The sequence below is a fragment of the Rutilus rutilus genome (genome assembly GCF_951802725.1).
Source record: "Rutilus rutilus genome assembly, chromosome: 15".
In the NCBI taxonomy this organism is placed as follows: domain Eukaryota; kingdom Metazoa; phylum Chordata; class Actinopteri; order Cypriniformes; family Leuciscidae; genus Rutilus; species Rutilus rutilus.
Genome location: NC_140220.1, coordinates 25276252 through 25291870, shown reverse-complemented (window position 1 = coordinate 25291870; position 15619 = coordinate 25276252). Strand labels below are relative to the sequence as shown.

General features: G+C 39.3%; 1 protein-coding gene across 1 annotated transcript in view; it reads right to left on the bottom strand.

The window, feature by feature from the left end:
• Nucleotides 1-15619, bottom strand: part of cdh2 (cadherin 2, type 1, N-cadherin (neuronal)) — a 43808-nt gene that overhangs the window by 12349 nt on the left and 15840 nt on the right. The window contains 3 exon segments of the mRNA XM_084432515.1: nt 1246-1401; nt 1511-1651; nt 3642-3850. Coding sequence (XP_084288641.1) covers nt 1246-1401; nt 1511-1651; nt 3642-3850 — 506 coding nt within the window.

Sequence of the window (15619 nt, the reverse complement as noted above, 5' to 3'; positions counted from 1 at the left end):
AGTATTCAGTTCACACATTTTTTGCAGCCAATTGAGCAAAACTGTAACAGCAATGGCAGTACAGACACACTGTCAGTGTGAAAGAGGCTATTAACCGCCACACTCATTTACAGCAGTTATTGGGGTTAAGCAACTGCTGTAGCTGACTTGGTTGCAGTTTGCATGCTAGAGCAGTTTTAAGTCTGCTGTATATATGCATGAGCTATCCGAAGGAAGCCTGATGCTCCACCTTTGGCACCATTAGGAAGCAAATCATTTCATATTCATGTAATCTCTGCATAATTTGAATCTGAATGTGGATTAGGTAGACACTGAGGGAGGTTAACAGCCTCTCGGGTCCAGTAGTGAAGTGAAAGGGTATTGAAACCAGGCAGGAAAAGTTTGAAACTACTTCCAGGGGAGATTGAGGATTGTTCTTACTTAGGAAAAGCCAGATTTAGGGAATGCCCCCCTACGAGCACAATGAATGAATGTGTGTGTGTGACTTAGTGTTAGGATAAGCTCCTCCAGAGTTTAATTTTGCCTGCTCTCCTCTTCATGGTACAGTGGATTAGAGGGAAGTCAAAGGTCACATTCTCAGACTGGCTGCCATGGTAACTATGACACATGTAATTTATTGGGAGTTTTAGAGGGCTTCTCTCTGTCCTGGATGGAATGCACAGATCTAAAGACCAAAGGCCTGATGTTTAAACATTGCGTATGCAAGAAACGGCATTGAAAAGTGCACAGGCTAACCCACAAACACATTTGTTTTTATAAAAAATAAACGTTACATTAAAATTTTTATAATAAATCAACTCTTTTACTGGGCAAAATTCGGCGACTCCTGTGGCCAAATAATGAACTGAACAATTGTGCTTAATTCATATTTAAATGCTCATTATTATGGTTTAGTATTTCTCTGTAATGTAGAACAATGCCATAATATTTATTCTCAACCCTGAATCTGAAACCACATTCCAATGCCACTCCCCAGCCCCAAGTATATTTTTAAGTACTTAAATGAATATCATAAATGTCGGACTAGTCGACTTATGGCTTAAATGAGCGACTACTAGTCAACTAGAAAATTCTTTAGTTGGTGGCAGCCCTACATATTTGTAAAGGAAATCATGTGCAATCATTCACACGGTTTCATAAATCTGAATAATTTTGCGCATCTGTTTTTTAGGATGAAATTTACACAAAAGTTTGACATGACATCTCAGGACATGGAGTTATGAACACACACACACACACACTTACATGGAAGTTGGGGATGTGTTCTCTGTCCAGTGGTTTGGTGACGGACAGGATTCCCGAAATGGCGTCGATGATAAACAGGCCGGTGGGGTTTTGGTCGGCTCCTGGTCCGGTCACGCTATAGCGCAGTGTGTTACTCTTGTCCTTATCTGACTGGATCTGAAACACACACGCAAATTTTGCAGGATAAACATAAAATAACCGTCTATTTTTTCGAATACACTTCACATGATGAACCAGTGTTGTTTTTCGTTGTGTACACACTCACTTTCACAAGCTCTTCAGGGAATTGTTTTCTGGAGTTCTCAAGCACGTTGACAGGAGGAATGACCCAGTCTCTTTTCACGCGATTCACACTGCCATCGCCCTTGACAACCACACTGTGCCGCGGAAACAGTATCACTGGCACCTGGCAAAAAAAATAAAAAAATAAATGGCGAAAAGAAGAACAGTTAGATTCAAAAACACCCACACGGTCAATGTACATTAGGTGATGCGCACACACCCACACACACTGCAGCTCTTGCAACACTTCTGCCCCGGCCCCGAATAATTACAGAATTAATTTTACCCTCTGTAATGGGGTCATAAATATCACTGCTGCTCCATCGTTAACTCCCAGAGCAGTAACACCCACATAGTGAATGTGAAAGTGTGTGTCGAGCTTGCAGTATTGTTCCATTTCCTTTTTCCATGAGCCTTGTTATTCAGAGATGTGCTTGACCAGACATTTGCCCTGCTCTTAGTATTATATAGAACAAAACCCCCTGAGTGTTCACAATACAACGAACGACTGATTTCTTTATGCAAGAACAAAATCTCACAGTGTGTTAGCTTATAAAGCGACTCAATATTCCCTCTCAGTTGATATCAACTAAGCCTCCCTTTCTCTTGACCTATCTTCTCTCTCTTCCTCCTGGTGGTGAAATATTGCTGGTAATGACAGTGACATGGGGGCGGGCGGCAGTTCGGCGTTGAAGGAGGGAGATAGATTCTCTCATTTTTCTCTCTCGCTGCTATGACTCAGGTGATGAGCTAACTCATTACCCTTGTACCTCTTCACAGTCTCACAATCTCTCCAAATGAACAAACCGACAACATAAACATTGACAGAACTGATGGAAAAACATCTTTCACCTCAGTTCATTCTCGTTTACTTTTCATATCTCCTATTTTCCCTCTCATTCCACATTAATCGCCTTTCTATCTCTAGCTGTTATCTCTAGCTGTATAAACTAGGGCTGGGCTTTTGATTATATTTAATGAAAGTAAAAACAAAAATAAATCTACTTTAAAATAAGCAAGGCATGTTTTTCCAGTTTTCTTTAACTAAATCAACACAAGAATGATGGATAAAGTGTTCCCATTCTTTCTGGACAATTCATTTCTATGATTTATCCATGAATTAGCCATACTTGATAGGATTTTTATTGAGTTTGCAGTTTTATATGGAGTTTGCCATATGTAGCTGAAATACTTGACCATATATTGACCTATACATAATTATATTGTCACAGCCTTTTAAGATTTTATTAATTTCCATCTATTGTCATGATTTTTAGAGCGCTGGAAAGCACACTTTAGATTTTTTTGGAATATTAAATTCCCTGATATTTCCATGTTTTTCAGGATCGTTGAATCGTTCATTCAAATGCACCAATAATGAATAAATGAATGCATAAATGAATGCATAGTAATAAACAGCTATATTTATCTACATTACCTATTTAAAAGTTTAGGGTCAGTAATATTTTTTTTTAAAGAAATTAATACTTTTATTCAACAAGGCACAACTGCTTTCAAAATTGATAAGAAATGTTTCTTGAGCATGGCCAAATTAAAAGCTCATTAAAATCACCATATTTCCAATGTTGCTTGGTTTTAACCATTCGACCATCTCTGCCTTTATCCGCTCTCATCCCCTGCTGGCTCCTCTTGTCCTCCTTCCCCTTGGCGGCAGTGTGTGGCCATGTGTGAGTCAGTAATAAAGAGTAAATTCTCCCTGTCTCTGAGCAGAAGGCAGGGCTATGAGACATATGGTTAGTGTTTCCAAGCTGAGGGTCCAGATCCACACTGTCTAATGTATCCTCCAGCCTTAATGTCTCTTTAGCATCGTTAAACATTAATTACAGCCCTACTATCAACGTGTTAGTGCTCTGCTAATTTTCTAATATAGTTTTATTAGTGCTTTGGCTTTGTCATAGAGGCCCTCGGATGAAGAGAGACATTTTTGTGAGCTCACATTCGCACAATGGCATTTTGATGGTGTAATTGCAGCGTGAGGCTAGTTTAGAAACACCATGCGCTGTTAGCGATCTGACACAGTTATAATTACTGTGATTTTTGCAGTCACGCAGTTGCCCCCCTGTGTTAACGTGCGAGTGCGCCTTACTTCCTACCTGCTTGGGCTGGGTGAAGTTGACATGTACCAGCCAATGCTCTTGAGACTTCACGTCCTTGGCCTTAATCTCCAAGCTCCTCCCCTTCCCGTCAGAGAGCTGCAGTGTTCGCGCTGCGAAAACCGTCCCGTCGGCCTCTATCCGGAAATCCGCGGGGTCTCCGCTCTCGAAGCGCAAGCCAGAACCTCTGCCACAGTCCACGAAATCCACTGCAGAAGAGAGAGAGAGAGAGAGAGAGAGAGAATGGACTGAGTGCAAGCCTGTTTTTGTTTTTAAACTGCAAACAGGATTTTTTTTTTTTTTTTGCAAAAAACAAGTACACAGGAAATCACATTCCCGCTCCTCCACAAGGGAATAATGGTTTTACTTGGTTTTAAAAGTGAGGACAAGGAGAGTGAGAGATGGAAAGTGTGCACTGACACAGAGAGAGAGAGAGCGTGAGAGAGCGAGAAAGAAACAGAGAAGAGAGAGAGAGAGAGAGAGATGGTAGGAAAGGAGAGCAGGTACAACTTCTGAAGCACTTCTGCATTATTCATGCTGAGACATCCCCTGCAGGCCCCCAGGTGTGCTGAGGAGTGGAGGAACAGGAGGACGAGGAGACAAAGAGAGAGAGGGATGAGGGGAGGGAAAAAGAGAGAAAACTGAGAAAAAGCCGAGTTGAGAGATATCTGCGGCACAGCACTGGAGGGAATCGCATTAGAAGTACAGACATAAACAAATGAATGTGCTTTATTTATTATGCAGCAATTAGAGAACACAGACAGACAATTACACGCCCAGAACTGAGGGAGACGCAGGGTTGCTCTCCTATCAGGACGCATTTGTTTGCAAGAAGCCTCGTATTGACTGGGCTCATTTGTCTGACATTTTTCATCTTTCAAGCAGAACGCCAGATCTCATTATCCAGCCCAGGTGGACAGCGCATGTGATTTCTCGCAGAACGATAACGTGACACAGTATATAGCTCTATTGGACGCACGATTACTGACAGGGATTCATTTTACTGTTCATTAGTCCTGTGAGGACATGAACAATTCATAAAAACACATGTAAGCACATTAGGGATGGTATGATACTAAAATCTTGGCCACCTCGATGCAAACATGCACAGACAGTTGAATATGCATGCTCAATTTGCATATCATTATATTTGCATATTATCTGCTATTCATTATATCACAGTACATTTTTCACATTTACTTTAAAATTGGAGTTTTCAATTAAATTCTCCAAATATTTCACAGCAAAACATGTTTCCTCAAATAGCAATTAACTTTGCACAAATTAAGTCTGCACCCCTTGAATGTTGTACACAAAACACACATAACTTGACCAATGTAGTCCAATTCTAAAACAAATTACTTTTATGAACCAAATCTTTTTAGTGGATCAAAAACGAACAGTACGACAATTGTAGCCTGATTCCCCGAATGAATGAATCAGATCTTTTTCAACAAGAAAAATTATATAGGCTGAAATATGACAACTTATAAAATATAATTTACATTAGTAGCAGAGATAATTTCTTTCGTATGTCAGCAAAATGGACATCACCATGATCAAAAACGACATACAAATCTGTAACTATACAGTTGCGCCTTAACTTAGCAGTAACACACTGAACCATTATTCTCATGCAGGAAAAGTTCAGCCCATGTCACTTCCCGAACACTTCCTGTCCTTTCTCTACTATCACTGTCAATATAAAAATGGTGCAAAAGCCAATTTTCCATCTCCATGGAAATTTCCATCCTTTCTCTCACGGAGAAACACACACCAGCGAGAACAGGCTACATTTCCTCATCACAGATGAATTTCTCTCTCACAGGTGGCTTTCAACCAATCCGCTCTCAGTGTGTGTGTGTGTGTGTGTTACCTTGTTTTTTTTGCGATTCTTTGCTCTCATGCATACGTGCAAGGAAAAAAGCAGATTTGCCGTATAGCAATTACGCACGTCCGTAGGTAAATTACACCTTTCACTCTTGTTAATCACCATTTATTATGCGAGGACCTCTCAGGGTATTACAGTAGGCTAAAATAATCGCTCACTATTATTAGACATGGCAACCAATGAGACCTTAGTCCTGATTATTAGATAAAGACCTGCTGAAGGGGGCGAGCAATTATTACGTTTATCAGATTATTAATATTGGTAGTCCCGACGTCCTAGCGCATTACTTGCGTAAAGAGCCTCCCATGTTGTTTAATTTTCGTTTTTCAAAATTAAAACACTCGTCTTCATGGCCCCTGGCACGCTGGTAACCATCACGGAGTAATGCGTTTAATGTGACGCGATTGCCCTGGTGGCACAAGATCTGCTGCTCGGCAGGTGCGAGGTAGGTGCTTGTGGTGTGTGTGTGTGTGTCAGTCTAGCTTGACGAAGTGCACCGAGTACGTTTTATTAGATGGCTGCACCAGTTTCGCCTGCAGCTGCATTTCCTTGTGCAGTTTTCATGAGGATGGGGGGAGGGTGTAGCGCTATATGTCTACCGCGCTGTCTCCTTCCATTACCGAATGCTGCTCTTCTAACGGATGAAACAGAGAAACCAGTGTATTTGAGTCTTTCTTCCCGTCTGCAGTCTCTTTACGCATCCCTGCAAACTCGGCTTAATGCAGCGAGTAAAAGCTGCATTACTCATCACGTCTCGCGAGTAAACACGGTTACGGCAAAACAGTGGAAATTGATTTAATTATCAGGGTGATTTAATGTAAGACAGAGGTAAATGACTGAATTATTTTAAGCAAACTCTGAGGTAGCTTGTGTGTATTTTCTCAAAGCCCTCAACAAATGAGTGCATGTATGGGTCTTCAAACCGCAATATGATTAGGATAAATAGAACAGCTTAGATTTTATTCTACAAACATAGTTACATTTTGTTTCATTATATTCTCGACCCAACGATATTAATCAACCTTGTCCATACCGAAGGGTCTGACATTTATGTCTGGTGTTATTTGTACGGTATTGATGATGTAGGATGTATGACATACAATATTAAATCCTTTAGCTACAAAATCAGGGGACAAACCAGTTTTTGATTTATCTGTAATAAACTGATACAATCTAAATAAGAGGCAATTAAAAAACACAATCCATTTTCTGTCACCTTGACCAATGAGATGGAAAATAATTTGTCAAAGTGCTAAATGCAAGCTGGAGATTTAAGAGGCTTGATATGCGCATGCATGCGTGTCTATGAATTTGCATCTATGTGTGTGAGAAGGTGATCAGACACCACAGACGTGTTTGAGAAGCAAGACGAGCGTCGGTTACCCTTCACTATGTCTCTTCAAAATCACCAGAATGATTTCTAAGAGGCAGATTGAAGGGGAACTGAGAATTTAAAGCAATTCTGCCATTATTTACTCACCAATCATGTCGTTTCAAACCTGCATGCTGTTATTTCTTCTGAAGCACAAAAGTAGAAATCTTTGAAGAACTGTGATGCAATTCTTGTCCAACACACTGCACTGTAATCAGAGACTGTCAATCTCCAAAAAGGACACACACACAAAAAAAAAAACAATAAAAAAAATCCCCAAAATCCGCAATATGACTTGTGCTCTATATTCCAGCTCATCTTAAAATCCCCCTGTAGTCAATCATTTTATCCCTTAAAACTAATCTTTGATCACCAAAATGACATATTTAAAAGTTTTTTCCTTGGAATGAGTTTTTCATGCCCTAGAATAGCTTGAATGTAACTCTACACCCTTGCCTCATTTAGTATACGCGGCTCTATTGGCGCTTTTCCACTGCATGGTACGGCACGGTTCGGCTCGGTACGGTTCGACTCGGCACGGAACGGTTCGGCTCGCTTCGCTTTTCCACTGCGTGGTACGACTCGACTCGGTACGGCACGGTTCGGTTCGCTTTAGCTCGGTTGCTTTTCCATTGCAGTTAGTACCGCTTCAAAATGGGTGGGACTGATCGTTATAGTTGCCGCCTCTACTGCCATGACATCATCGTAAACGCGCCACATTTCAAACGCACAACACAGGGGATGGTGCTCTTGATTCTCGGCATGTTGTGGATGTTTTTAAATTAAATTAAACGTTCTTATAATGGTTTACTATATGGAAGGAAAATTCTTAACGTGTAATTAAACGTTGCGTTCATATTCTGGGCTCATCTGATTTTTTGTACATAGCATAGCCTACTTTATGATTTTAGTATCATAATGATTAATAAATGCACGCACAATTATCCGTGAACTTGATTTGAACAAATGCCTTTCAACTTGTGTGTGCAAAATTCAGAATTAAATGAATGTGCAGCAATCTTTACAAATAGAGAGTCTAGGCCTAATGTAGCCTACTGTTTTAAACTACTGCCATTAAAAAAGCGCATTTAATGTTAAGTTATTTTTTTCCATCTGCCTATGTTGATTATGAAAAGTGAACAGCACGAGACGAGTAGAGAGACATGGAGCGAGTCAGACATAATTTTGACCACTTCATTAAGTTTTGTTCACTTTGTTTTCTTTAAAGTGAATTTCGTTTTGTATAAATTGTATCTTAATTTTAATAATTTTTTCATCAAACAATTGCCTGGATTGAATAAGATGCAAAATAGACAATTTAACCATTGAGGCGCCCGAGCGGTCACTTGCATTGTACGTTAACTGGAGCGCATCTCATCCTCAAATACACAAAGCTTGAAATGTCTTTAAACGAAATAATTCAAAACAAAAAGAAATAGGCTACTCTCTTATGTAATCCATTATGTGCATTTCTCTCTATAGGCGCGTTTACTACGAATATGGCGATCGTCAACTTCATCTTTGCCATGCACAGACACTGACAGAAAACACTATTTTATAAATAAAAATCAGTGCACGCGTTTTAATAAAATTAAAACTTTAATTGTGATCATTAAAATAATTGAATATTAAATAATTTGTGGCCAATTTTTGCTCATTTATTAATAGTAGGCTATATATAGGCTATATATAGGCCTAATTTTATTAAATTGAACAAGCGCAAAATTCAGCATTCAATCAAATATTCAAAAAGACTTAATAATAATAATGTTATTTCAACATAATATCTCGTTATTTCGACATAATGTGCGTGCAACAAGCAAGATGTGCGTTTGTAAATCCGGGGACGCGTGCACTGATTTTTATTTATAAAATAGTGTTTTCTGTCAGTGTCTGGCAAAGATGAAGTTGACGATCGCCATATTCGTAGTAAACGCGCCTATAGAGAGAAATAACATTATTATTAAGTCTTTTTGAATATTTGATTGAATGCTGAATTTTGCGCTTGTACAATTTAATAAAATGAAAACTTTAATTGTGATCATTAAAATAATTGAATATTAAATATTTTGTGGCCAATTTTTTCTCATTTATTAATTATATATATATATATACACACACACATATGTGTGTGTGTGTCCTCAGCACATGCGTTAAAAATTATCCGGCGCCGCCCCTGACTGCAAGAAACAGTTTACAAGAAACTTTTTAACTGCAAGACACTACAGCGTTGGCTGTTGTCTACTGGCTATTTAAATCTAGCGGGTTTGTCTCGTGCATGGTCTCGTGTCGCAAATACAATGACACTGGTAGTGACGATTCTGTCTGACCAATCAGTGATCTTCAGTGTTTTCACGTCACATTTTAGTACCGGTACGGTACGCTTGGAACCTCAACAGAGGTGGTACCATTTAAAGCGAGCCGAAGCGAGCCGTACCGTACCGTACCATGCAGTGGAAATGCGCCATAAGCGTGCCGTACCGAACCGAGCCGTACCATACCATGCAGTGGAAAAGCGCCAAAGCGTGCCGTACCGAACCGAGCCGTACCGTACCATGCAGTGGAAAAGCGCCATATGAATATGCAAATTAGTCCCGCCTAGAAATACAATCACACGTTGACTTGATTGGTTACAAGGTATTTTGTGACATCAGAAACACAATCGATTTCAAACCTCGTTTTTGAGATTATCTTCGGTTCACTGCAGTTTTAAAGGGAAAATACTCAGCAATGGTGCTGACTTGTGCATTTGTACCTGGTTTGCCTTAAAGCATATTAAAAACACCACATACACATATAAACAACATTAAAAGCTTGATTTTCACCACAGAGGGACTTTAAGGAATACAACAGCTTTATGTGATGAATAGGCTGAAATTTAAGTCATTATTCAATCATTTCCCTAAAGCTCTCACTAACTTCGTGGACATGGCCAAAACACAACTTTCAGTGAATAACAACTATAATTTGACTTCAGAAAGATTGGAACATTACACATGTCACTTGGACTACTTTTATTACTTATTGTCCTTTCTATTGAGTTTACAGCTGAACTGCTGTAGTATGAGAAGAGTTGCATAACAAGTGTCTATTTTGCACTTGAAATGACACAAGGATGAGTAAATAAAGACATCATTTTCATTTTAAGATGTACTATCTTGTATACTTTTGCAAACGAGGGCCCGGCCACACGTGCACATTCAAGCTGAAGTGCTGATTTGGCGAGCCAGCAGAGGTGTGATGTGCTCTGTAAGCAATCTCTTTCAGCCATTAGCATTTAGCATTCAACACCAACTACACATCTTTACCGCTCAAAATGTCCCCGCTATTCCCTCCCAATGGGACTCTTAGCTCATTTTAATACGAGCCGGCTACAACTGGTGTGAGCTTTTAGTAGAAGCAAGACAAAAATGAGGAAAGTAATGGAAAAATAGTTTTGTTTAGCCCACCACCCCCATGAGAGAGCATAAAATAGCTGTCTTAATGTCGTAGTTTGGGGTTTCATGGTCTCCGAGACATACTGAGCCTTCCTGTGAAAGAATTCAGATGGATGTGGCACTTAGGACCCCACTCCGCACCGAGCTGAGCTGTCTTTTGTACCGCCTGCCTATAATTGCCCTTTTTCCATGACTTTTCTAAGGGTGAGCTTCCTCTAATGGCCACATCGCTCAGCCACATCCCTCGGTGGGCATGGCAACTTAGGTTTAACTCGTACACACTTCCACGGCCAAAAATACACAAAAAGACAGACACATTCACATATACACCTAAACGCAGACTGAGAAAATGCACCAATGGGACCTAAATCAATTTGAAAACCAAAGTGCACATTAAACTGTTAGAGCTTTTCAGCTCATAAAGGGATTCATTATCTCTTTTTGAAACCAGAACAATATGTAGCTCCTATAATGAGCCAATGGCTATTGATTAGTTGCCAAAATGTTATAATGGTGAGTAACAGCTGCTTTTATGTGTTCCTCTGTTAATGTGAATCATCTAAGCCTTTGATCCAAAAGTACAACTAACAACACACCATATCTACTCGCCTCATGCTGTTTCTCCTCAAACAAAGCAAGTAAAACATAGAAAGATAATATGACATTCCCTCTTAAAATATCATCTCGTCTCTTTCCTGATTTGTTCAGATTTAAACTTCAGATCAAAAGAACATGGTGAATCTCACGGCTGATTAAGCTCAATCTCAACCTGTTAAATGACTTGATCACATGCAAATGCATGCGCGCTCGGATAAATACATGTAGAGAGAACAGCGACATTAAACTCATTTTCTGCCTTCTCACACTAATGTGATGTCAGTGTAACAGAAGGCTTTCTGTGAATTTTACTGATGTAAAGTATAGCTATAATTGTGAGAATGAGCTGATTTCGTCTTTTGTAAAAATGTGTTGAAAATTTTAGGCTAAATCAATTTCCAGCAAGAGTGTTTATGAGTTTCATTAAAGTGGTAGGCTATAATAAACCATCTAATTATTTTATTTTATTTTAAGAAAATCTTAACATTTAATGGAGTTACCTAAAACTTATAGCCTACAATACAGCTGCTAGTGTTTTAATCCTAAACACATATTTTAATGACAACATTTTACTAGTATAGTGTTAAATATATAATGTATTTTGTTTAATAGTGGAGCCAGTAAAAATATTCAAGTAAAAATCTAAACTATGAATCCCTACTGTTGGATCTACTGGCGATTGAAATAATAAACCTGGTAATAGAATTGTTTTTTGGGCGTCCTGTGATGCCACACATGGAGGAATTGAATTAAATAAAGAATGATTAACATTTTAAAGCATAAAAACATTTATATATTAAAAAAGTGCAAAATATCATGACGATGCATCATTATTGTTGTGCCCTGGACATGTACCATGTAATTGGCTTGGTATTTTGAAGCACCACAGAATATTTTTGTATGGGTCCGTCATTTGGTTACTCCCTGCTAACAAGTCGGACATCTTCATTTGAATATTTTGGATTTACATGCAAATTTTGAGTTTCTGCAAATGCTTTGCACTAGAAGGTATGTTTATGTTTTGTCCATTACCTGCTGGATGCTAAATGCTAATAAAATATATACCACAATGCAGAGTACAACAATACACCACCACATTTCACATGCAGAGAATTTGTCAGCTTCTAACCATTAATGGCGATACAGCTGACACCTCCAAAACAGACACAAATAAAATGTGCAATACTGAATGCAGAAGGGGGGGGGATAATTTTTTTCTGGCATTCACTGGATAATCTCTGTCACAGACAAACTCAATTATTCATTCTGCATCATAATAGCACTAAGGGCCTTTAGGTTATTTTTTCAATCATATTTTTTTAAAGCGACATGCAGTTTTGCATGTGTGTTTGTGTATGTACGCATGCGTGCAGTGCCATTTTAACCTCTGACCTCGCTAGATTGGTGGTGTCTGCAAGGACTTAGGATTTATGACCGTGCACAGAGCCACACACACATAAACACACACTAAAGCACACACACATGCAGCATATGGCAGGGGCTCCACGCCAGCCCGATCCTGAGCACCTAAAGCGGGCAGCGCATTCCACTGCTGTCTGTCCTGATCACACACACACAAAAAAAACACTTCTAACTGCTGTTTTACAAAACATAAACCAATGTATACGGCCTCTGACTAATTGTCAAGCACGTCTTGAGCCTTTATAAACGCAGTCCAGCAGTTAAACTCAATATTCCTGCTAGAACATTAGACACATTTCAATACCTTAATCTCATACCATTAACCAGAAATTGTTTTAAACACACCAGACTGTCACAGCAAATGGCTCCATCTTTTCTGCGCTAATTCACATGAAAACATTTAAACAAATTAATTGCACTAGCATTCATTACAAATTACATAATTCCATATTACATGTTGTTCATGACTTTCTTTTTATATTTACTCGTATAATTGCACTCTAACATGGAGCCTATTATAATGTGTGACCAAACGTCCATGACAATTACTATTATTTGGGTTTGAAAACCCAGAAAATTGCTTTTGTGACAACGTTGCCTGTGGGGACGCTGACTGGGTCACAAAATTTGCCGCGTCAATGGACAGGCATTACAGTAGCGACCTTCTTCCACTGCATCTTTTACGTTCTCATGTCTCCTACACATACTTACACAGATAAAGTACTCACATGTAAGACAGCTTGAATGTGTGAGGAATATTAGGGTTTCAGAAAGGCCTACTTAAAGATCCCAAAACACCATTCACAACATATTTAAGTGTGGTAATAAGGGTTTTTCAGGGTGAACCAGAGCATTCAGCAGGCAGTAATGTAGGAAATAATTGTATCTATTAGTATTTGATTGGAACATGCAAAGTGAAAACGTGTCGAGTTATGATATTAAGTTAATATTCTTTTGCACCTGGCCTTGGTTATGTTTCAGAAGCCTACAATTTGATGAAAGCGCACATTTCTTCTCAACACTGTGCACCAATGCACATTATGACCATGGATATTTTTTAATAAAGTAAAGCATCTCTCTGCTGCTGTTATTTCTTAAATGTGGTCTGGTTACTGTGGTATGATCTGAAGCAAGAACGGAATCCAAACTGGAGTGAATGTACAAGTTAAAGAACGGTTCATTGAAACCATATTGATCCGAATATCAATGTGTCCCTCTCAATGTCTATGGTGGACACAGCCTGATTTACTTTAAAGATTAGAAGAGCAGTGAGAGAACCATGTCTGACAGCTACACAACAGAAAAACACTGACCTATACTGCATTATACCAGGACAAAGCAGTGCAGTGTTATGAATGGACAACATTACAAAGAAAGAACTAGTGCAGTAATTTAGGGAGAGGTTCTTTCATTATTGTACAGTAACAAAGGAGGAAATAAGTAAATGCAAAAAATGACATGTTGACTTAAAGCACAAGATCAACAAACAGCCACCCCCACCCCCTCCCCCTTCCCCCTTCCCCCTTCCTTTTTGACCAATGAATTCCCATGACCTTTACAGTATGGATTCATTCACTAACACATTATTCAGATGATTTGATTCCTTGAATCCTGGAAAACAGAGAAAAATATACAGGCTATAGTATATAAAGCATTTGAAGAGTAACATTTACTGGGACATTGTGAACCTGTGAACACACACTCACACACTCTTCAGCACAAGTGTTCAGAGTTTGATGTAAAATAGATGGTAAGCCACAGGATTCATTAATTGGAGGTAGATGGAGGGAGGTGGGGATTACACAACCTCCAGATTATGTGTGTGTGTGAGTGATTGAAGACTCCCTCGGGTCAGCAACGTTGACCACTGTAATGGCTCTTCATTGTGTATCACAAAGACTGACAGGAAATAACAAACAGCAAATAATTGCAAACATCTGCACTCTCTCTCTCACAACGCTGAACGCAGATGATACTGTAATTTACCAAGATTGCTCAACAAACCGAATTCCGTTTTGAGATTTTGAAATAGCAGTGTGTGTGTTAACAGATTTGACTGCCTGTGGTTATACACCTTGCTAAAAACAGTCATTTTAATCTACAAACAGATTTTATAATCTGCCTCTTCTAAAACACATGCCAGTGTATTTGTATGTACCTGCGTGACGGCGCATGTTTTCACGACTTCTTTTAATCTGTATTTAGAAAGCACAGATTGAAAAAGCAAATTGCAAACAAACGAAGACAAAAGCAGGATTAGACTTCCTCAAATCTTGAGTTCCCGGGAAAATAATAGTGATTTGAGCTCAAGCCCCGATTACATTTTTTGTGTGTGTGTAACATGTGTGCTGGCGTTATTTGTTTAAGAGGTTCTTCCTCTTTGATCTCTTCATCTGACACACAGCAGCCGAGGATAGACCGTGTCAATAAAGGTACGTTCACACAGACAAAAGCAAAAAGACAAGCTGTAAAACAAAACCAGAAAACATTGTTGTGGAGAATCCTGAGGGAACGATAGTTTCGTATGAGAAAATCTGCATAGCTCTCAGATGAGACTCAAATACGATGCAAACGAAATTGTTAACGAACTACATTGTCTATTATGCACTCTCCCAATCGCACTCGGATGTGGTCAGGGTGCAGAATTACAGATATTGATTTTTTTTTCTTCTTTTTGGCCAGTAGAAATCCATAACCTCCTGTTCAGAACAGATGCCCATTAGATTCTGCAGTTCAGGATAAAACATCCTTATTGTGGACACATAAAAATAGAGATACAGAGTGAACAGGGTGTGTGAGGAAGTGAAGTACCTGTCCTCAGGTGTATAAACGATACAGGCAGACCGTGTGAAACAGGACTCCAGCGAGCCTACAGAGGTTTCAAATACACTCGCGCACACACATATAGTGCAAAATGAGCAATGGTGGATCGCCTTTCATTTATCGACGCTCCTCTGAGAGACACTCGATACCTTTTTAAAGGCAAAGGGAGGGTGTACCAACTACAAATGCTAAAAGCAAATCTAATCTCATCCAGAAAGAACTTAAAAAGTAATGCGTGTGCCTGATGTGTTAGTTCTAATACTAGGTCAGAACTACATTACCCATAATGCATCAGGATGGCAGACTGGAGCGTAATGAGATTTGTACAGGCACTGACCCAGATAACCAAGCCCGCAGTGGAGGAGTGTGTGTGCGTGAACGCATTGCCGATTTGTCTTTGTGAGTGCAGAAAAGCAAATGTCAAGAATAAAGTTAC